We start from the raw sequence: 22844 nt of genomic DNA on the forward strand, positions 1-22844 counted from the left end.
AAAGCCAACTTCCTTAACAAAGCTGGTAGGACAGTACTAGCAAAAGCCTCACTTGCCAGCATACCATCCCATGTTATGCAATACCTTAGCCTCCCTTCCAAGACTGCTAGGAATATAGATAAAATCCAAAGAGATTTCATCTAGGTAACCACCTCCACTAAAAAGAAAATTCATCTTTTGAGTTGTAAAACAATCACAAAACCAAAAGAATAGGGAGGACTAGAAATGCAGAAATGTGACATTAAGAATAAAACATTACATGGTGGGATGGATTGGAGGATGTACCACAACCCCCAATCATTCTGGAGTAAAGTTCTATACCATAAATACTGCCACAACAAGTTCTCCCAAAACAACAAACCTATTGTCTCTAGAACTTGGCAATGCCATAGGAAAGGATGTGAATCATGCTCAAAAGGGATTAGATGGGTTGTGAACAGAGGGAATAGAGTCAACTTCCTGGAAGATATTTGGATCCCCAACCATGGAACCATCAGAAGCCACATCTATGGGCCACTCACTATCCAAGACCAATAGCTTAGGATCGGCTCTCTGTACAAAGACAAAGTCTGGGACCTATCACCTCTATCCTTCATCCTCCCAGACTATCTCACTAAAAGAATAAAGGATAGCTTCCTCCCAGACTCCAAAGGAATAGAGGACCTGATCACTTGGGACCCTACCCATACTAGGGTGTTCACTACTAATAGTGCTTACAGGCTCATTGACCATCATAACCAACCCCAAGACAACACAGTTGACAGATCCTGGATCTGGAAAATCAAAGCTCCTAACAAAATCAAAACCTTTCTTTGATTATTCTCACATGGGAGAATACCCACCAGCTACTACCTTCATTGGATCGGATTAAATGTGAACCCTATATTCAAGTACTGTGATCAGGAAACTGAGAGTATAGGCCACATCTTCTTCCATTTCTCCAAAGCCAAAAACTTCTGGGAAAACATGGTCAAGCTCAGCACCTTTGTGGACTACATTGATTCATCTCATATGAACTCTAACAACTGGAAGTAGAATTGGAAGCTCCTAAAAAACAAGGCCTTTGACAAGTGGATACCTTGGGGTATCATACTTCCTTATTGCCTGTGGGAAATATGGAAAAGGAGGAATGAGAATCTCTTTCAAAATAAAAAGAATCTCACTAATGCTAGCCAATAATTGCACAGGCGAGAGAATACTACTTCCTTACCCAAAAGAAAACATTGGGCAGGAAACAAACAATTCAAGTCCAAATCTATTGGAAACCTCCAACCATCAATGCCTTCAAATTCAACATTGATGGAGCTGTTCCAACAGAACCTGGGATAAAAGGGATGGGAGGAGTCATTTGGAGCCATAACAAGGACTGGATAATTGGTTACATCAAATCATGTGCCTACACTAGTATGGCACAAGCTGAACTGTTGGCCATCTTGTATGGGCTAAGAATAGCCTTGTCCAGAAACTTAAGGCTCTTGGAAATCAATACAGATCCAAGGCAAGCCATACAGATGATTACTAATAATTACCCTTGTTTTAACAATATAACTTCTGAATGCAGATTCTTAATGCGGGAGCTGCAGGTCATTTCCATTAGGCATGTTTTCAGGGAAGAAAACCAGGTAGCGGACAGCTTGGCTAAGGAAGGGCAAGGCGCATGTTTATGGAAGAAGTGAGGCTACTCGAAGTTCCACCGGTGTGTGCTGTAGAGTTTTTTGAAGCAGACACCCTAGGAACTACTTATTCAAGAAGCACTGAATCATGCAATGTTGATAATTCAGGCCATACAATGTCCCATAAGTATGTATCGGTGCATACCGAAAACAATTTGCAATGCTTTTCGTAGAAGTATTATAAAATCTCCTTATTATCATAAAAAATAAGGTGTAAATAGTAAAATTGAGGGGTATATCAAACTCATTTCCCTTATTATAATATAGAAAACTATTACATAGATTTTTCTTTTATTGATAGTTGTTGGTGTGGAGGGAGGGGAGTGGGGGTGATTTTTAAAAGAAAAATTGGAGGTGTAATTACTTCTTTTTAATAGGACGATTTGATTTATTTTCTTTAATCTTACGCAGAATTTGTTATTGGATATTGGAAAAAGATTGCAATTAGATTTTCTATATCAATATGATTTAAGTGCTCAAGCTTTGAAATATTTTTTCTCGAGCTGTGGTCTTTTAAAAACGATCTTTTTACCTTCTCAAGAAGTATGAATAAAATCTTTGTATACTTTACCCTCCTCAAACTTCATTCGTGTAATTACAATAAATATGTTACTATTATTACGTGCTCAAATAAACCAAATCACAATTTAACAGAATTAAATGTTAAATAAACCAAATCACAATTTAACAGAATTAAATGTCATAGTGCTTCAAACTTTTTACAAACAAACTAAGTTTAACCTTAGAAATTACAATCAAAATTATTAAAGGCGGATAAAATTTACTACTAGCAACAAGTGTATAAACTAAAATTAAATGAAACAAAACTGTGGATGAGCATACGTTTATATAAACCTCAACATACTTTGTTGCCAACAGTCTGGTAGAGAGACCTTAGCTGTGTGTTCCATTTATCTATGGCAGTGTACTTCTTCATCCCTTTTGATCTGCGTCCACAAACGCGTCATGTAAAACAAGTTAGTACGTAAAATTAGGTAGCGTTAAGCGAATTAGCAATGGTACGTAGAGATTATCAGTAGTTGACCTGTCGCGACACTCTAGCAGTCCGTTCACTTGATCAATGTAGCCATCAATCCGGCTATCCAAGATTAGTGAAACCAACAAGTCCTCAACATCTTTTTCCGGCACATTCAGCTCCTGTACGTCAAGTAATATTCACCCTCGAGGAGATCAGTAAGATGAGTATCTATGTATCTTCCAAGTATGAACACATTCTCTTATACAATATTTATGCCATCAAAACAAAGCTAGCTTGATAGAATTTGATCCACTCACACTCCGCACCTCAAAACAGAACTAAGAAATATGAAGAGGCGATGGGTAAAGCGGAGAATAGAATAGATAGAGACAATGGTCATCACGGAAAAACTAAGGGGAAAGGAAGAAGCTGTAAGATTCCCAATAAAGAAAGAAGACTCTGACAGCTTATCACCTTGGATATGAAGGGAATCCGGATTCTTGTGTAAGGCTTGATGAGCTTCAGTAAAACCTGAGTTCTGACCTTCCTTAAAAGATCTTCAATGTAATTCCGAATGAATGGGTCATCCATTATTGTGCGTCTATTACTCTGTTAAAATTTCGAGAAAAGCACGTTAGAAAATGATAAAGAAGAAACCAACTACAGACTGTAGGATCAATCAACACACAAAATATTGAAATTAACAGAATGACTGTACCTTGATAATTTTCTCAAACTCCAAGATCTCATTTCGTTGATATGCTGCGATAAGGTTTGTCATTGCCAATATCTCAGGGTCATTTTTGTAACTGAAAAGAATAAACAGTCATGTACAGACACAATGCAGCTCAAGTCATAAGAATGACAAATTGATGATGTTGAATCTTGCAAACAAAAACTTCTTAGTATACTTACGGTTTAGCTTCTTGGCCATCAAAAGGGTTAACTTCAGACTCCATCAGCATATTTGCCAGGACCAAGTACCTGTTATAAATGAAAGGAACCAAACATAGTGCAACATTAGGAAAAGCAGAGGTTTGCAATGGTCAACACAACAATGGAATTCACATACTGTAATCTTCTGATGGAAGGTGAATGCTCAAAACAATCATCTAGTACCAAATTACAGAAATTGGCATGGAACAACTTAAACCTTCATTTACATGCAAGTAACAAAACAAAGTTTCCAACATGTGCAAAACATGCATCCATTCAGCAAAAATGTAGAGAGAACCACATCTTAAGATACATCAAGAAATGGATTTCAAGTGTAAGAGATAGAACAAACCACCAAAAAGGATGCAGTTTGTGACCAAAAGCACACTGTCACGTTGATTATTTCACACACCACATAACAAGCAGAGAATATAGGGGCTGAACATGGAAACGGGAACTCGTGAGGAACCTTCAAATTAAAAACAACGCTCCAAAAACAGCATAACCTCAAAGTCTAATAAGAACCTTTTCTGAAAAGATCTAATAGGCAAAATGACTTAATTCTGTTTTGCACCAGATTAAACAACACCTCCTCTCCACAAATTAACTTAGCAGTAAAATGTTTGGAAACATCAACATTTGGACTGGCCTATATGAGAACTTAAAATCTTCCACCTCATCTTCATGACCTCCAATTTATGAAGCAAATAATGCACCTCTTTCCAAGAGAAGCAGAAGATTTGTCTCACGCCCCATCACCTATACCAGTGGCCCAGCAATGCCTAATGTATCAGATTATCAATGCAATCCTCCCTCCATGTTAGTAAGCATTTCTTATTTTCATCATAGTTCTATTCAGTCCTTATTCAACCATGCTTAAAGGCACACTAAAGAAAATACCAGAAATTGGTACTTGAGAGAACAGTAGCCAATTTTCTCCAAGTAGTGGACAGATGCATCCTGACATAAACTAAGTGTAGTGGGCGTTTGCATATTTGCATTGAATTCATTAATGAACTTCCTTAAATTCTACTTCTAAAGTACTATATAAAAGTATAGTGTGTGTTTGCATTGAATTCATTAAAGAACTTCCTTATTGCATTGAATTCATTAAACAAATTCCTTAAATTCTATACTAAAGTGCTATCTAAAAGTGTTGTGTGCGTTTACATGTTTGCACTGAGTTCATAACGAACTTGCTTAAATTCTACTTCTAATGTACCATATAATGTCTTTGTCTTTAACTATATGATTTCGAGATTGATTGAGGCATCATTAAATAGTTATGATCCTCAATGTCACGCCCTAATGAAAGCATAGTATTACATCACAATAAAATAACAAAAGAGTTTGAATAGTTCAATTTTGTACAGAGATATTCATATCCCCAGGTGTACTGCACGTCTACAACACCCTGTTTAGATCACATACATATCCTCTAAGCGAACTGCAACATATTTCACAAAACCAACATCAGGAGGTACATGAGGTACACTGCCACTTCAGGATAAGAAACTACAAGCAACAACAACAACAACAACATACCCAGTGGGATCCCACAAGTGGGTCTGGGGAGGGTAGGGTGTACGCAGACCTTACCACTACCTCATAGAGATAGAGAGGCTGTTTCCGAGATAAGAAACTACAAGCCTGAGGAGCAAAATGATTGAACATTTGACACACTTTTCGTTGGCTTGATCATAAGAATGGTAGCTAAAAAAAAGTGAGTGGTGAAAACTGTTTCCTTCACTTGATAAGGAAATAAAAAGGTAAAAGTCGAGAAATATGCAACCCTCCCAAATTTGAAGGGGGAGGAGGAAGCAATTTTTCCTCATTGTGGAAAAAAGAGAATAATGGAAGAGAAAAGATCCATATAGGCAATAGCAAAAGTTGAGATCAATGCTTAATCTTGTTAACACTTCCATTAGTCCAATATTTGCAAGGAGTAAATATACTATTGTTGGGAAATTGGTATGTCAGTAGAAATGTGGAGAACTTCTAAGGTTAGAGAACCAAATTTTTGATGTTCGAAAAAAGATGGGTCTAATTGGAGCAAAACGGATAGTGACGATTCATATGGCCAACCCCAACTAGCTTGGGATTGAGGCTTAGTAGTTATTTGTTATCTCATGTTAAGCAAACTACCAGAGGTCAATGTTAAAACATCACATAGTGAAAGTAAATGTGAGGAAATGGTTCAATAACAATGATAAAAGTTTATAAAACATAGGTTACATTCAGTTTACAAGGTCATAAACTCCAGGTTTAGGCTCTAGCACATTATAAAGTTAATTGTTAGTGATTAAGTAACGAACTACAGTCTGGGAAGCTTGAACTAGGGATGGCAAATGGGGCAGGTGCAGGGCAAACCCGCATAAACCTGCAAAGACTTTGGCCCACCCCTCCCCTCCCTGCATAGCATAATTTTTTGTTTTTGCCCCACTCCGCATGAGCCCGCCCCGCATAATTTACTATTTTTTAAAATTAAAAGAAAAGTACCAGTAATCGATCTTTACTGCTGACGTTCAAATAATATATATATCTTCATTTGAAAGACAAGTTGTAGAATATATATAGTTCATTAACTGAACTAAGCTTTAAGTCCTCTTCCATCTTTGCCTTTCCTTTTATACATAAATTTGATTAATTGTGTATTAATTATACAAGGTCATTAAAGTTTGTTGAACTAGAGAGGAGTGAAATTAATAATTAAGTATGAGTTAATGATAATTATGGCACGCGTTAAAACAATTGACTCCTCTAAGGAAACCAATAACTTACTTTGAACAAGACTTTGTTTCACTTGCCCCCCCCTATTTCCCAAAATAATTTTGATATATTCAAAGAGCTTTTCCTATTCCAATTACATATAGAAACACTAACACATTTACCCTTTAGTTTAAGTTTCAAAAGAAAAAATCCCCAACCCGCATACCTACCCGCCCTGCATGTTTTTTTTCAAAAATATTTTGTACCCACCCTGCCCCCACAAAAGCTCTAACCAGCAGTGCCCCCCAAACACTATAACCCGCCCCGCAACCTCCCCGGTCCATTGCCATCCCTAGCTTGAACACATAGTGGAAATGCAAGAAGAAAGTGGAAATGCCAAAGGAAACAAATAAACGCACACACAAAACAAATAAATGCACACACAACCAACCCATATGAAGCACACACATAATGAACTGCACACATACTTAAGGCACTGGATACGCCTATGATTCCCAGCTTCATCATAGTTCTTGAAAGCTTCAAAGAAGTCTGTAGCTGCCTCTGCCCACTTTCTCTCTGCCATATGCATTTTACCTCCGCATTCACGAATGATTCCCATTATTCTTGGATGAGGAATTGCCGACTTGACTGAAAGTGCTTTGTTGTACAGTTCCTGAATTAGACTCATAATTTTCATGAATTAGGGATTGAGAAAAGCAGCTTATCACTCCATGCTATGTTGCCTAAAACCTCCAAAAAGAAAACGACAGGTGTGTGTCAGATCTTGAGGGATCCAGTATGAGTGTGGCGGCATTTTGGAGGATCCGAGCAACATACACTTAAATGACATGTCAAGCAAATTCTAAACCAAGTATACCTTTGAGATGTAATACTATGGAATACATTTTTTTGAGGAAGGTAACAATAATAGTACGGAATACATGTTTTCAAGATACTAATGCAAAAATAAATATCAGAAAGTTTAAGAATTCTGATTAACATACAAATATATACTCTGCACGTAATACAAACAAGTCATTTAAGTGTCTCTCTCATCAAGTATAGAGAGATAGAGACAGAGAGAGAGAGAGAGATGCCAAAAGTTACTGGATTTCAACACATGTATGATACTCTCATAATGTCGCTTTGAGTCCTTCAGAAATCCACCCTTTTGGGCTAATGTAGCTTTGGACTAAATATATTATATTAAAAGGTGAGTAATTTGCAATGTTATTTTGCCAAATGGCAATCTTTGAACAACATTTAAAGTGGTTAGTTTTTGTTTTCTTTTGGTGCAATACTTACTGGATAAAAAGTTTAGGTTTCACTTCAACCTCTGCATGCTTGTTTTTGAACTTAAATTGAAAAATAAAAAAATCTAGAAGTTTAGGTCTTCCCTAGAGCATGCCTAAGTCTAGGGAAACAACCTCTTACTATTGGAGGAATTAATAGATTCTCACTATTTTCAGGAAAAGAAAGGAAAAATCAAAGCAAATTATGTGTTACAAAGATTGGAATCTTCCAAAGAGTCTCAATCACTACCTTCGGAATGTACTATTACCTTTTGTGTGGTGCTTTTCTTTCCAAAAAACGTGAGCTTCTAGAAATAACATGCTTTAGGAATAAAAGAGACAACAAAAACCAAGAAGAAACTTAGATATAGAGAAGTAACTGAAATTGGCATCAGAATGCAAAAAAAAAAGGCCAAAATGAAGGAAATGACACCCAACTCAAAAGAGTGTATCATCAAATAAATGGGAAGAAAAGGTATTAACATACCTTCAGCTTTTTGTTGTTTTTTGTCTCTGTGTACATTTGAATCTCAATTGCATATACCTCCAACAATTGTGTCCCTTTCTTCTCATCATCAGTGCCATCTTCTTTTTTACAAGATTTGTGGAGCTCTTTCAGAATCTAACAAAGTTGTCAAGTTATGTTCATGAAAACCATAGCAAAATAATAGCTACATATGCTTCTAATCTGAGCAAGGAAGATACCTTGCTCATTCGTCCATATTCCCCCATGTCAAACCAAATCTTGCAAAGCTTTAGATTCGTCTTGAACCACAACCTCTGTGAAAGAAAGAGGGGATCATGAGACCTTAACAAAAAGACACATGAACTTAAGAGAGAAACTTACAAACAGACTACTGTATGCCACAAAAGTTATACATCCTAACCTCATTCTTAGCCTCTTCGAGGGCTTTCAGTGTTGTCTGGTAGAACTCTTGCAGAAGGCTGAAGTTTTGACTAGCTGATCCAGCAACAAAATCCATGATACCATTTATACACTTCTCACTATAGTTCCGTGTCACTGCTGATTTTATGTAGGTAAGCATTTCTCTATAAGAATCCATCATTTCCTTGAACTTCCCTAGCTTATAGTAAAGCTTAACAGTTTGCTTTAAAGCTTTAAATCCCCTGGAGATAATGATATAGTTGATAAAAGCAACACAATAGCAAATTGTAGCTCTAAAATCCTTAAAAGCTTTAGGAAACTCATCAGTTCATTAGTTGAAAGCATAAGGCATGAGACCTGGATAAGAGGCTTACGTCTTTTTAGCATTACTAACTTGAACTATAGCTAAATTTTTTGGATAAGGGATTTAATAAGCAAATTCGCAATTCCAATTCAGAGAAGAGGATAGAAAACCACATGCGAGAACATGAAAAAAAAAACGGTTCAAAAATAAATAAAAGGACTCCATCTTCATTAGTGATTTCAAATTTGTTGAATCATATATGCACAAGAAATGAGAAAGAGAATGGATAGAAGAAAGAGAGGTTTGTGTTATAGGTACAACGTCACGAGTTCGAATTTTACTAGCTGATGAGAAGCAAGCTTGGTACCTAAGTGAAGAAAGATAGAGGAAAAGCCCATTATCCAACGAGCTCTAAAACCTTAAAAAAGAAATAAAGTCCTGCTAATTGATTCTGACCTCTTTTTGTTAACCGAGGTATGTGATTTTGACTTTCAGGTCATATTAATAGTCACAAAAGCTACACAAGCAGTAATCTATTATAAAAGCATTGTTGAAGACTGCAAATTTACACTTTCAACTCCTTACCACTCTGCCTTCTCAGGTTCCATATGTACTACTTCAGCAAATCCCTCAAGTGCTCCTTTGGGATCAGTTTCCACCAAACCTATGCATGACATCATTGCAGAATATTATTCCCTTTGGTGATATGTGTTCATACAGAGAGGGAGTATATACAAACAGATAGAACATCTCTAGGGAACAATACCAAAATTTACAAGAAGATGCAAACCTTAAACAAAGGAAACAAAAACCTGAACCTAATTCAGAATGTAGAATGATGTAGTGAAAATCACCGAGAATGCTCAGCTCCCGTTTGACCATAGATTTTGAAGTTAAAACTTGAAACTTGAAAATTTGAGTTTTTACAATTGTGATTTTCGGAACTTGAAATTTTGTTTGAACATGTATACAACAACAACAACAACAACAACAACAACAAACCCAGAATAATCCCATAATGTGGGGTCTGGGGAGGGTAGAGTGTACGCAGACCTAACCCCCACCTTGAAAGGTAGGGCGGCTGTTTCCGAAAGACCCTCGGCTTTAAGAGAGGACAAGATAAAAGGTCAGATAGGGGCAAGCATATAGAAAACAAGATGAAAACAGGACTAGCAAAAGGGAAAGTCGTGGTAGAGTGGTACGGGAAGAAAGAGGCATTAACTACAATAAATAAATAAGATAAGATAAGATAGATAAGACAGTCAAAGTACAACGGCGCCACAACTATAAACAACAATACAATGCAGAAATCAAAAGGCAATAAACAATGAGCAGAACTACAATTACTATGGTGCAAAGGATGAATCACCTAGCCTTTTATCCTAATCTGAGTCCTCCACAAAGGAAATTATAGTGCGCTAATGCGCCTACTAATAGGGTAGGATAACGCGACTATGTACTAGCCTTCTACCCGAATGCGGGTCCTCCACATACTCCTATCTAAGGTCATGTCCTCGGTAAGCTGTAACTGCACCATGTCTTGTCTAATCACCTCTCCCCAATATTTCTTCGGCCTACCCCTACCTCTTCTGAAACCATCCATGGCCAACCTCTCACACCTCCTCATTGGGGCATTTGTGTCTCTCCTCTTCACATGCCCAAACCACCTAAGTCGCATTTGTGTCTCTCCTCTTCACAAAATTTGAAGTTTTGTGAGCAAAAGTGAAACTTCTCCCAAAAATGGTCCTTTTTTGATAACCATGGTATACAAGCTAAGCTTGTGCGTACCTCGACTAGTTACATGAGAAATCTGCCACCTTCCACCAGCAACAGGTACTAATCAAATCTATCCACCAAAGCTAGAACAAATAAAATAAAATCACCTAGTGTTTGAGCCCATTTGGATGGGCTTTAAGTTGGTCAAACCAACTTGTAAGCCCCTTTTTAGCTTTTGAACGTGTTTGCCTAATGCTAATTTTAAGCCATAAAGTTCTTAAAGTCAGTCAAAAATAAAAAGTTAGGATTTCTAACTTTTTTTTTCTAATTGCTTAAAGGCATTTTGTTTGACCATGGAAATTACTTTTATATCACTTATATTTTAACTAAATTCTCAAACTGCTCTTTTTATTCTTTTAACCTTAAAATTCAAACACTTATTTTCAACATAAGCACTTTTATCCAAACACTCAAATGCTTATTTATAAAAATAACTTTCAATACTTTAAAATTCTAAAAGCACTTCATACATAAAAGTTACTTTTTTTAAGCTCATCCAAATGGGCTCTTTGTCATGTTGTTCAATCCACTTCATTGATCACTAGGTCACAACCTTGGGTGCGGAACTTGAATATCCAAAATCTATGATCAAACACATATTTGAAAATAAATTTTTAAAATTTGATCCTAAATATATGGCCAAACGATAGCTCAAATACATTACCGTACTTACAAACATTCAAAAATTCTCAAAATTAAAGTTGTAAAACCTTTTGAATTGTAGTACTGATTCTCTATATCAACATCTTGTTCTTCCTGCTCCTCGTCCGAATACTCGAATCCATAATCCTCCATATCCGCATCTGCAACATACAATATATTCACAAAAATCGGACCAAGAATACAAAACGAAACCAAAAATTATTGAATTTGATGAAAAAATTTGGGTAATTACCAGAACCCATGGCTGATTTCAGATGAAAGAGACGATTGAAAACAAAGGAAAATGTAGAATTTGACAAGTATTAAGGAAGAAATTTGTGCGTCCCGTTTTTGTTTTTTTTTTTAGCTAGCTGAAATTTTAGCTCGGTTTTTGTTTTTATTTTTTGGTACAGGAAAATATATTTCTAAATTTCAGGTAATTCAATTAATGGTAGTAGTTATTTTATACTAAAAAAAAGTAGTTATTTTATAGAATTTCTGTGACTTATGAATTTGCTTAGATAATGATTTAAAACATTTTTAAGTACATTAAAAATTTTATAAGAAAATATATTAGATATATATAGTTCAAAATTTTGGGAAAATTATTTGACTATCCATGCATTTCAAAAAATATCTTGGGGAAATATAATTTGCATTTTGTAATATACCTTAACTATATCCAATATAGTTTTTCTTAATTGAATTTCGATTGATATTCTTAAAACACACAAACATGTCAAAAGTGAGAGCTTCATTAGGTACATTCTTTACAGGATGAACACCTCCGGTAAAAACAAATTCCACCGATCAAATTAAAATTGACATGATGATATTTGATTAGTCGAAATATGTTATTTGTACATGATTTATTTTTATCGGCGTTTGATCTAACCAGGCATACTATGACATTTTGACAAGTGGCATGATCGTATATATTAATGCTTTTATTTGACTTGACGTGTTCTGTCATTAACACATGACATCAAACTGATCAGTCTCTTGAATAAACTGACATCTTGATCTTAATTAATAAAGTGCATCTCATCATTTGTAGTCCAAATCAATGGAGTAGCCTAACATAATTAGATTATTAATTATAATATAATCTGAATTTCCTGTGAACGATAAAATTTCGTTAACCACAAGAAGGTAACCATAATATTACAAACCATAAGAGAAGTCAGTATCATGAAGACAACATTAACTACAACTATTAATGCTTGTTTTTCACAAACATTTTCTCAGTCAAACCACAAGTAAGTGCTTCATTAGGCACATTCTTAACAAGATGAACACCTTCAGCAAAGACAACTCCCATGCCCAAATGCAAATGAGGTTCAATATGACAATGAAATGCCCATACTCCTGGATTATTTGCCACAAATCTTATTGCTGTCCATCCATAAGGAAAAATCACAACAGTATTCCTTAATGGTGGATTCTTCAAATTGAATTTCTTAACATCTTTTTTATGTACAAACTTTCCATCTCCGTATCCTAATACCCAAAAATTATGTCCATGTAAATGCCAAGGATGAATGTCACTTTCATTTTCAGCTAAAGCATTTGCATTTTGAAGGATTATGTCAATAGTAGTGTTGAATTTCAACATGTAAACCCTATTTCCATATGTTGAATTAGGGTTTGGTGGTGGTTTCATAATGTTATAGTTTTTTGAGAAAGAGTTTGGTGGAGATGTAGTGTCAAATGCATTGTTTATGCTATGTTTGATTGACCCTAAATAGGGTGTAGTTGGAAAAACTAAGGAAATGTTGTTGATGGACCATCTAATGTAACCTTCAATCCTGTTGTTACAAAACATAAATAAATAAATGAGTCAAAAATCTTAAATCATCTCTAATAATTTAAAATTTAAGATCACTTTCATAATTCAACATGTATAGTAACAAAATAAATAAAGGTCATGGATCCACTTATCCAAGTCTTATCATGATCACTTATCAATAAAAATATTTTCTTGTGTTTATCCAAGAAAAAGAAATTCCAAGTAAGGAAATGTATAAATCGTAAATATAATTTAAGTTATATATATATTGATAACGTAATTTTGTTTTATACTAGCATGTAGTTATTTAACTTATTTTATCATGTTACTAATTAATGTTTTCTTATAAAAATTCACTTGTAAGTACCTTATAAGTTATAAGTAATGTGATATTACATGCCCATATACTTAAACTCAAATAAGTAAACAAGATTTAACTTATATATAGAGAGAGAGACACTAATTATAGGGATCTTAACACTTTCAATGTAATTTAATTTGTTATAAGTAGCAGTTAACCAACCTTATTTTAATTAATTTCTAGCTAGGTTGCTATAAAATCACTTTTTATGGACGATTAATTAATTGTAATGATCTTTTGAATCTAACTTATATACATGAACAACAATATATTTTTTTTTAACCTAGTATAGCATGTAATCTTTCTTTTTTTTTCGGTTACTAACTCTTTTATAAGAATAGCTAAAAACTCAATAAGAAAAGTTCCATTGTTTAAGCATGTAGATCCCACCAGATTCTATACATAATTTTTTGAAACTTACATTATATTTTTCAAACTTCATGTCTAGTCAAACATCGATAAAGAAAGTACCTGTTTTGTGTGTTGAGAAGCAAAATACGACGATTTTGTCGAACTGGAGGCTTAGGGGACAACCCCATCAAGCCAAAGATTTTGTTAGAAAAGGCTTTGCTATAGTTATAATCATTCCAAAGAGGTGGCAAAGGTGGTGGTGAATTTGGGAGTTTTGTAGCAAAATTAGGAATGTAATTCAATATGGTGAGGCCTTGTGGTGTTTTTGGTTTTCTGCCTCTTACACTTATTGAAATCCAATAGTTGTTTGAAGGATCTTGATCAGTTTTAAAGAGAATTGAATAGCTTTCACCTGAATAAATGTCCATATTTTCCACAGAAAATGGTTGAATATAATTTCCATCTGCTTCAACCACCACCATTTTGTGACCCTATATAGACATAAAATATCAACACAATTAGTATAAGAATTATTAAGTAATAAAATTTAACTTACATACATCGATAATATAAAAAATTCTTTTTAAGTTCTCTGGTTATCATGCAACATGTTAAGTATATATTTGTTCAACTCAAGTATTACATCCTCTTACCTCCTCCCCCCTCCTCTCAAAGTGGAATTTTTCGGACCCTAAAACTAATACCAGTTAACTTATAGGTAAAATGTAAAATATTAAGTATATATTTCTTAATGCAAGTATTACATCCTCTAATTACCAAAAGATAATTGCAGTTGGAGTATGAGAGTTAAATAATGTGTATATTACTCTTTAATATATGAGTTTAGACGTCAACAATTACACTTCAGTCTCAAATAAGTTAGCTAGGAAATATGGACATTAAGGTATGTGTAAATGCAAAAATTATATAAAACATAATTTTATAGTTTTAAAATCTTTCTAAACGTTAAAAAGAATCATAATTAAAAATTAAAAAAATTGACTCCTTAAATGGTGTAATTTTTAGTTTTTGTCACTTTAAGGATCCGTTTGGCTAAAAAAAAAAATCCCCACTTTCTCCAACTTTTATTTGGTGGACATTAAGGTCCCTATTTCCAAAATATTGAACAACCTTCCTAAAGCTATGTACTTTTCAACTTTGCACCAATTATGCATATCTATCAAATTCTCTTTTTAAAAGGTTGAGATGATATAAAGAAGTGGTCCAAATTTTAAATTATAATTTTAACTTGTAATTTATTCAATTTCAAATAAGCGTGAGTCAACTCTTTTCGTTATTTTATCACATATTCAAAATCTTTATGAAAAGGAATTTACTCTCTTGCCCTATTTCTAAAGATAATAGAAAGGGTTAGGGAGTCTCAATTATTGAGGTGGCGTAGAGAGAGGTGAGAGCAATAAGAATAAAAGCAGTGAAAAATCTTGCAGTAGTATATTCGATTGTTTGCATTCAAAAGTCTAAACCATAACAACATAAATTATTTTATTTCTAATATTGGTACGATGCAACCTACTAGTGATAGTCACATCACCAAGAGTTATCAAGGGAGGGTGTGGAAAACAATGATGTGAAATTTCTGAGAGCTCTATTCAAGAGAAAGCACTGACTCGTTATCGAAATTAAATGAATTCATTTTTTTACCTTTGAAATGTTGCCTCAATTTTCAACAACTTCAATTTATATCTCCTACTCTATATTTAATCCCCACTTCAAAAGCTCCTAATAAATTGAAACTGCATGTATTGCTTATTCTATATATAAATCAACTTTTCGATGTAAAATGGATTCAAAATATTTTAACCTCCACTGCTATAAGAAAATATGGAATTATTTATGAAATTTATCGATAATTTCTAACTAATTTTTTGCTAAAAAGCTTTTAGCTAATTGATTTTTTTTGTAATTAGTAGCTATAAAATTTTGTCTGCCGCTAATTTTTTGTTTTCTAGTAGTTCCACTTTAAAAGCTCTTAATAAAAAAAATTAATTAAAATACACGTAAGTTAACTCACTTATTTAAGGAATGAATCAATAATTCAATCGTGAAATAGATTCAATTTTTTACCTTGGAAATAGAGGAATAACAACCACTAACTCTAAACCCTAATAGTGTGGTCTCAAGTCTCAACTTTCAATAACTTTATCCCCACACTACATTAAATCCCAAACCTAAAAACTCTAAATGAAAAAAGCTACTAATTTTTTTTTTGTTGTTACACAAAAGTCATTACTTATGTTCAATTTAGTAGTTTGTAGTGAGTATAAACTGATTCTGACATCATCTTGACGAAGAAAAAAAAGAATTGACACTTGACACATTATATAAGGTTGCAAATTAAAGAATAATAACTTTTTAAAAAGTGAAAAAGAATAATTATTTTGATGTGACAAAAGATATATAAATAAAGCTATTAATTTTGTGACTTACCCCAATGGCCAAGTTGAGTGAAGACAATGCTGTGCTGCTAGCCACTCTAAGCCTATAAGTCTTGTTTGGATGAACATTGAGAATTTGGGGTGCGTACTGCTCATCCCCTTTTAACTTGCACTGAGGAATGGGTAATTTGCTAAATTGCGCCGCAAGAGAACAATTGAATTGACCTCTTCCATTCATCAATAAACTCTGGTTTAATTTCACAATGACAAAAAAAAATCAATTGTTTTTTTAAAAAATAAATTAGAAAAATGGTCACAATAATTCTTTTAAAATGGATATTGTTAATTACTAGAGTATATTATAATTGAAATTTCAAAATCATATATAAGGAAAAAAATTGTTTTGACTTTATGAATGGTGTCAATTATCAACATGGGTTATGGTGGGATGGTTGGAATCTCTCCACCCTTAATAAGAGGTCTTGAATTCGATTCTTGATTATGAAAAAAAAAACTTATTAGGAGCGTCGCACCCAGAAATGGACACTGCATGCAATAATCAAATCCAAATTAGTTGAGCTCCAGTACAGATACCGAACACCAAATAGGAAAACAAAAAAATAGTGTCAATTATCAACATGTGTTCTGTGGGATGATTGGGATCCGATCCCTCCACTTAATAAGAGGTCTCGGGTCCGATACCTAAATATGAAAAAAAAGCTTTATTATAAACGTCACACCCAAAAATAGGCACTGCATACAATACGTGAATGCAGATTAGTCAAGCGGCAATACAGATTCCGAAAAACAAAATAAAATAGTGTCAATTGCTTTAGGAAAAAATTGGAAAAAGGGAGTAGATATTGTTGGACCTACCTGTGGTTCACCAATCCAACGAAAAGGCTTAGAAGAGAGATCAATTTGTTGGTCATGAGAACTTTTGTGCCACCAATCACTAAGTAACAAAGTGAACTCTCCATCATAATGGAATGCTTCTTTTTCATCTTTTGGCAGTTCCACTATGAGTGAACCATATAATCCTGCTGATCTTTGCATCCCATAGTGTCCATGGTAGAAATATGTCCCTGCCTATTGTATTTAATTAATCAACACATATATTTTTAAAAAATGTAATTTTTAGTTGGATGTATATTGTGTTCATATTGCAAAAGTGGACAAAGGAAAGGCAAAGCATCATGCGTCTACGTATGTTTGAAAAAGATCAAACTCATTCCAAAGGGTATGATATAGATATCCTATTCTAATTTAAGCATTAGTGGTTGTTTTCACGGGTCAAATTTTGACCTATAAGTTACATAAAGAGTACTTCACCGTTGCTCTAAGGCTCATGCAGGGAGCGGGTAGGGTAAAGCACTTTACTCTAACGCAAGCAAACATTAGTGGTTGCTTCCACGACTCAAATCAGGTTACACATAGATAATTTTATCATTGCTCTAATATCCCCTTCATATATATTTGTTAAGTATCTTAATTATTACTATATTAATAATTTGGAGATCGTTATAATAACGCATAAATAATTTTCAAATTTTGAATATGTCTCAGAAATACAATGAATAATTAGCCTTAGTTATAGAAGTATATATTTATCTACACTACTCTTTTATCTCTTTCTTAAATGCATGTTTCACTTAATTAACATTTCACTAGTTTAAGCATGAGGGATAAGAATTTGAAGAGAAAGACCATACTACTATAAATGTTTCTTATTCTACAAATTAGAATATAATGTCAAATATTTTGGAATAAATTCATTTTTCCTAAAGAGATAGATTACCTGGTCAACCTTAAATTTGTAGAGGAATGTTTCTCCAGGATTAATGGGACATTGTGAGATTGATGCAGTTCCATCAGCCCATGGTGTTCCACTCTATAATTGCAAATTTACCAAATCCACAAATGAAAAACCAAAATGATAAAGAAACAATAATTTTTATTTACCTACCGAATACAAGAAAATAAATTAAAAATTCACTTATTTTCTAAAAAATATTTTTCTTGAAAAAACATTTTCCTTCGTACCAAGCATACCCTATAAGTGACATAGAGTGAAGGATGTTCAAATAAACACCCTTAGGGTTTGTTTGATATGGAGGAAAATGTTTGCTAAGGAACTCACTTATTTTTCATGAAAAACATTTTCTATCATACCAAACACACCCTTAATCAAAAAAATTATATTAATATTAAGTATGTATGTCAAAATTACGTTATATATAATATACATAAAATCGAAACACCTTTAGTGGAATCTCCGGCTTAGCCACTTAGCTTTCACCAACAAAAACAACAACAACAACAACAAATTCAGCGAATTCCATCAGTAAAATCTGATAAGAGTATATAATATATACACAACTTTACTCCTATCTTTTAATGGTGTTTCGCCACTTGCACCAAATAAAACTTTTTTAGGTAATAATATTAACCTGTGAGATTCCATGCCAATGAATGACTGCTCCTTCAGTAGGAAGATTGTTGGTAAGGTGAACAAAAATGGTGTCACCAACAATTGCTCTAATTGTTGGACCAGGAAATTGTCCATTGATAGCTATCACAACATTATCCACACCATCTGGACACCAATGCATGTACTCAACTCTCCATTTATACTCTCTATTATTGGCTGAAATTGATGACAACAAGAATAAGTATAAGAACAAGAAGATGCCTAATATTGAAGACATCTTCTTATTAAACTAACAATTAAAAAAGCAAAATGGACATTGCAAAGGGAGAGATATATAGACAACCAAGAAGTTGTCTTTGTAACTTTTTTGTGTATAGGTGTTTGGCCAAAGAAGATTTGAGCCGCAAATCTATCGAAAACAGCCTTAGTCTCTTTATATATTTTTATATGGTAGGAATAAGATATATATATATATATATATATATATATATATACATTAGCCTATTCAGCTTTTATTTGTGAGATTACATCGAATATATTATTGTTGTTATTGTTGTTGAGGTGTTCGGTCAAATTAAAGAGGACGGAGTCTTATTGAAAACAACCTTTCTAGCTACATTTTTCAACGTAGGGGTAATTAAGATTTGTGTACTTACACGATACACATCCCACTTTTTTCAAATCACATTGGGGATGCTAATATTGTTATTCCGGTGTTTGGCCAAAGGTTTCAAAATTTACTTATTTTAAAAAACGTTTTTTGTTATGAATGTTATTTGAAAAAGTACTTTTAAAGAGTAACGATTTGTGTTTGGTTAATTAGTTTTAAAAACACTTTTTTCAATATTATAGCAGTATTTAATTTGTGATTGGTCATAATTCCAAAAAAAATGCTTTTAGCGAGAAACTATTTTTTTAGCTTCAATTGAAAAATAATTTCTGATACTGCACAAAAACACTTATTTTTTTCTCTAATAGCTTGGTCAAACATCTTTAACTTTCTAAAATAAGTATTTTTAACTTCTCCAAAACTTGGCAAAACATGCTAATAGTCTTATAATTCTAGGTTTTAATTTGTTTTATAAAATATTTGACGTTTTAGACAAATAAGAAGTCATCTAATTACTGCTTTAATTAATTAGTGAAGTGTTTATTAAATGAGACAATTAAGAAAGATTTTTTAAAAATAGTTAATTGAACAATTAATTAATACTATTGTGATTAAGGTTGTTAAATGATTTTCTTAAGGGTCGTGCTAAATCGTGACATATGGTATATTTGGAACATAGGGAGTGACATGAATATTTAATTGTTCTTTTTAAATTACAGGATAAACGCTAATACTATATTATTAAAGGTTTTTTTAAAAGTAAAAGAGCCAAAAACACAAGTATTCTGTTTTTCGAATTTTATATTTGAATTATTAAATGTGAGTTTTATATCTAGACTATCACAAATATTTATCGAAACATACCTCAACTAATATCTAATAGTGCTTACACTAAAAAAAAAAAAACAAATGGTGCTCCACGTGGATATCCATTTTCTTCCTTGTTTAATATTATTTTTGGGACAATTTCAAATATTTACAATAAACTAATAAGTTACAACAAATATAGCCATGTTTTATTTACATAAAAAAAAGGATCAAAATCATAGGAAATAAATAGTGAATTTACTATATAGCTTGTCAAAAGTTATAGAAAGTATACACTGACTATACATTATAGATTACTTATACATGAACTACACACTGAATATACATTATGATACACTCTATACATGAAATATACACTGAGTATATATGAATATATACCGAATATTCATGATTATACATCGAATGATCATTTTTTGGTAATTAAAATAACTGAATGGCCATCTACTGTAATTATCATTTTTCTTTGGGAGGCGGGGTGATATTAGAGTCGTGTTTGGAATGAGGTGCTATTATTATTGCATATATTCCTCTTATTTTTGGTTTTTTCACTCGATATTTATATTAAAGTTCGACTAGATTTAAAAAATTAACGTATTATAAAATTCATTTTTGAAAATAGCGCTCTCAACAAAAAAAAATTAATTCCAAAAATTCAAATATGAGATCTCTAAATAAGAACGATGGGACCCAACCAAATACCACAACCATATTACATGGTGCATATATTCCTACATGCTATTCATTCGTACTATGTGGCTCTAATTATCGTACTATGTGTTATCATTTCTTTGTTATTTTTTATTATTATAAATTCGTTATACACTAGTATATATGAAGGAAATTTATTCCATTAATTTGGTATAAAGAATTCAGGACTTTTCTTTTTGTATTTTCAAGAGAATTACCATCACGAAATTAAATGCCTTTCATGACCGGAAAAAAAAACAATAAATCACAAAACGAAATTAATTGGAACAACGAATTGATATTAGGTAGTCGAGTGCTTTCGTAGTATTAGTCAATTCATGTAGTTTTTGGTTTGGTGGTACTAAAGCACTATATTTACTATGTTTAGGTGATTACACCAGATTGTTGATGTTACGGTTCTTTGCATATATGTTCCGCATTACTTTCTTGTTAGTGTTGTTTTTTCTTTCTATTATTACTTTGATTTGTTTCATTTAAGTCAGGATCTTTCGAAAATAACCTTTCCACTTTCAAAAATATAGGTAAGGTCTGGATACACTCTATCATCTTGAAACCTCATTTTATGGAATATTTTCACTGCTGTTGCTGCTGCCGTCACCGCCGCCGCTGCCGCTGCCACTGCTGGCTGCGGCTACTGTTGCTGCTGTTGCTGTTGTTGCTGTTGCTGTTGTTGTTGTTGATACTTCACAAAAACGTCTTTTTTCATTAGATAGTTATATTTTGGTGTATGATTACCATAAATATTTTCTGAGGCATATTTTTTTCTTTATAACTATCTTGACTTCTAATTTTATATTATTTGATCCCACCAATTCTTATATATTACTATTAATCTTTAATGCTGAAAATTTTCATCAAGATGTGTTGTTGTTTTACTAATTGCTCTTAAAAAGACTACAAACACTTTTATTATGAGGTAATGACTAGAGGTGGGCATCGTACGTAGATGTCAAATAATTCTAAATAAAAAAAATATTAAATATTATATTGAAGTAAATATTACATTACATCATACATATTATTATAACACCAGCAACTATATAAAAGTATTAGTACAAAATTGGTTATTTAGACGTTTAAATTTTGACTATTCTATCTCGGTGTGTCCACTTGTTTTTCTATTCAAGTTTTGGTTCAAATTTCTAAAAGTTTGAACCGTCCTTGTGTATGATTGATTAACAACAAGAAATGCTTGTACTTTTGTTTGAATATTTCTACATGTGTAAGGTATCAGTATGATATAATTCATGAGACATTTTTTGAAAAGTTGAAGTCATAATTCTCTATTATACAAGTATATGTAAGTCGAAATAGAACAAACTATGATTAACGATTTACTGTACAGCAAAATATCAAAAATTAACCTTTAAAATACTGAATCATACTGAATTAATTTGATATAATAATGATATAACACAGAGAAACCTAAATGCTAATAGAGAAAGCTATTTGTCCCATGTAAACTCCCCTTCTCTTAGAACTCACAAACCCTAACAAATAGCCCATATTAATTACTATATCCTAATTTCTAACTATGGTACTATTGATTGACTTATAGGTTGTTTGGCACGTCGGACAAGCATAGATATATAATTCTCGTATAAAAAATTAATATTTTAATCCTTTGTTTGGTTATTAATCATGCGATAAATTATATTAAGATTAATTAGTATCAGAATAAGCTATATTTATCAAAGAAAGGACAAATAGTGTTGGATTAGTTATCCTAAGATAAAATAATAAAATGACAAAAATATTCCTAAAGTACTTAAACCCCCCTTTTCTTCTAAATAAAGTAGAGGGTATAATCTATGCTATTGTTTATACAATAAACCAATCAATCAATAAGTATCAAAATAACTAATCTCAATATAACTATTATAAATAATTCCAACATAACTTATCTTCAAACGAAATGATCCCTAATTACTTGTCTTCCAACCAAATGACCTCTAAGGATATTATTAAGTATGATCATTTTTTCATCAAGTTCAAAAATGAAGAAAGGTAAGATGTACGCATATTTTACTTCTATTTTTCTGAAATAAAGAGACATGCATTGGCAGCATCTTCCAAGATAAAGCACCTTATAGCTAAAATGAGTAAAATATATGCTACTTTACCCCTACGTTTGTAAAGTAGAGAGCTTGTTTCCGATGGACCACAGCAA

The 22844-nt window shown here is 32.9% G+C and overlaps 2 protein-coding genes across 2 annotated transcripts; both read right to left on the reverse strand.

The window, feature by feature from the left end:
- Positions 1-2355: 2355 nt before the first annotated feature.
- On the reverse strand, positions 2356-11596 carry LOC129887665 (COP9 signalosome complex subunit 2-like). Its single transcript, XM_055962844.1, has 12 exons — positions 11454-11596; positions 11269-11361; positions 9368-9446; positions 8480-8720; positions 8298-8372; positions 8080-8214; positions 6786-6973; positions 3568-3636; positions 3371-3461; positions 3127-3261; positions 2719-2831; positions 2356-2620 (listed from the first exon to the last, which is right to left on the reverse strand). The coding sequence occupies exons 1-12, from the start codon at positions 11461-11463 to the stop codon at positions 2530-2532; spliced, it is 1320 nt and encodes a 439-aa protein (XP_055818819.1). The 5' UTR covers positions 11464-11596; the 3' UTR covers positions 2356-2529.
- Positions 11597-12387: 791 nt separating this feature from the next.
- LOC129887664 (L-ascorbate oxidase-like) lies at positions 12388-18933 on the reverse strand. The gene is made up of 6 exons (XM_055962843.1): positions 18548-18933; positions 17896-17988; positions 16974-17186; positions 16150-16344; positions 13822-14192; positions 12388-13008 (listed from the first exon to the last, which is right to left on the reverse strand). The coding sequence occupies exons 1-6, from the start codon at positions 18803-18805 to the stop codon at positions 12417-12419; spliced, it is 1722 nt and encodes a 573-aa protein (XP_055818818.1). The 5' UTR covers positions 18806-18933; the 3' UTR covers positions 12388-12416.
- Positions 18934-22844: the final 3911 nt, after the last annotated feature.

The sequence above is a fragment of the Solanum dulcamara genome, chromosome 4, assembly GCF_947179165.1.
Source record: "Solanum dulcamara chromosome 4, daSolDulc1.2, whole genome shotgun sequence".
Taxonomy (NCBI): domain Eukaryota; kingdom Viridiplantae; phylum Streptophyta; class Magnoliopsida; order Solanales; family Solanaceae; genus Solanum; species Solanum dulcamara.

Coding starts and splice junctions, on each gene's coding strand:
- LOC129887664 (XM_055962843.1), bottom strand. CDS start 18,805: ATGTCTTCAATATTAGGCATCTTCTTGTTCTTATACTTATTCTTGTTG. Junction 16,345..16,973: donor GTTGGATTGGTGAACCACAG/GTAGGTCCAACA, acceptor AAATTAAACCAG/AGTTTATTGATGAATGGAAG. Junction 13,009..13,821: donor CTTCTCAACACACAAAACAG/GTACTTTCTTTA, acceptor TTGTAACAACAG/GATTGAAGGTTACATTAGAT.
- LOC129887665 (XM_055962844.1), bottom strand. Junction 8,721..9,367: donor GAACCTGAGAAGGCAGAGTG/GTAAGGAGTTGA, acceptor CATTATCTCCAG/GGGATTTAAAGCTTTAAAGC. Junction 3,262..3,370: donor AGTTTGAGAAAATTATCAAG/GTACAGTCATTC, acceptor AAATTTTAACAG/AGTAATAGACGCACAATAAT.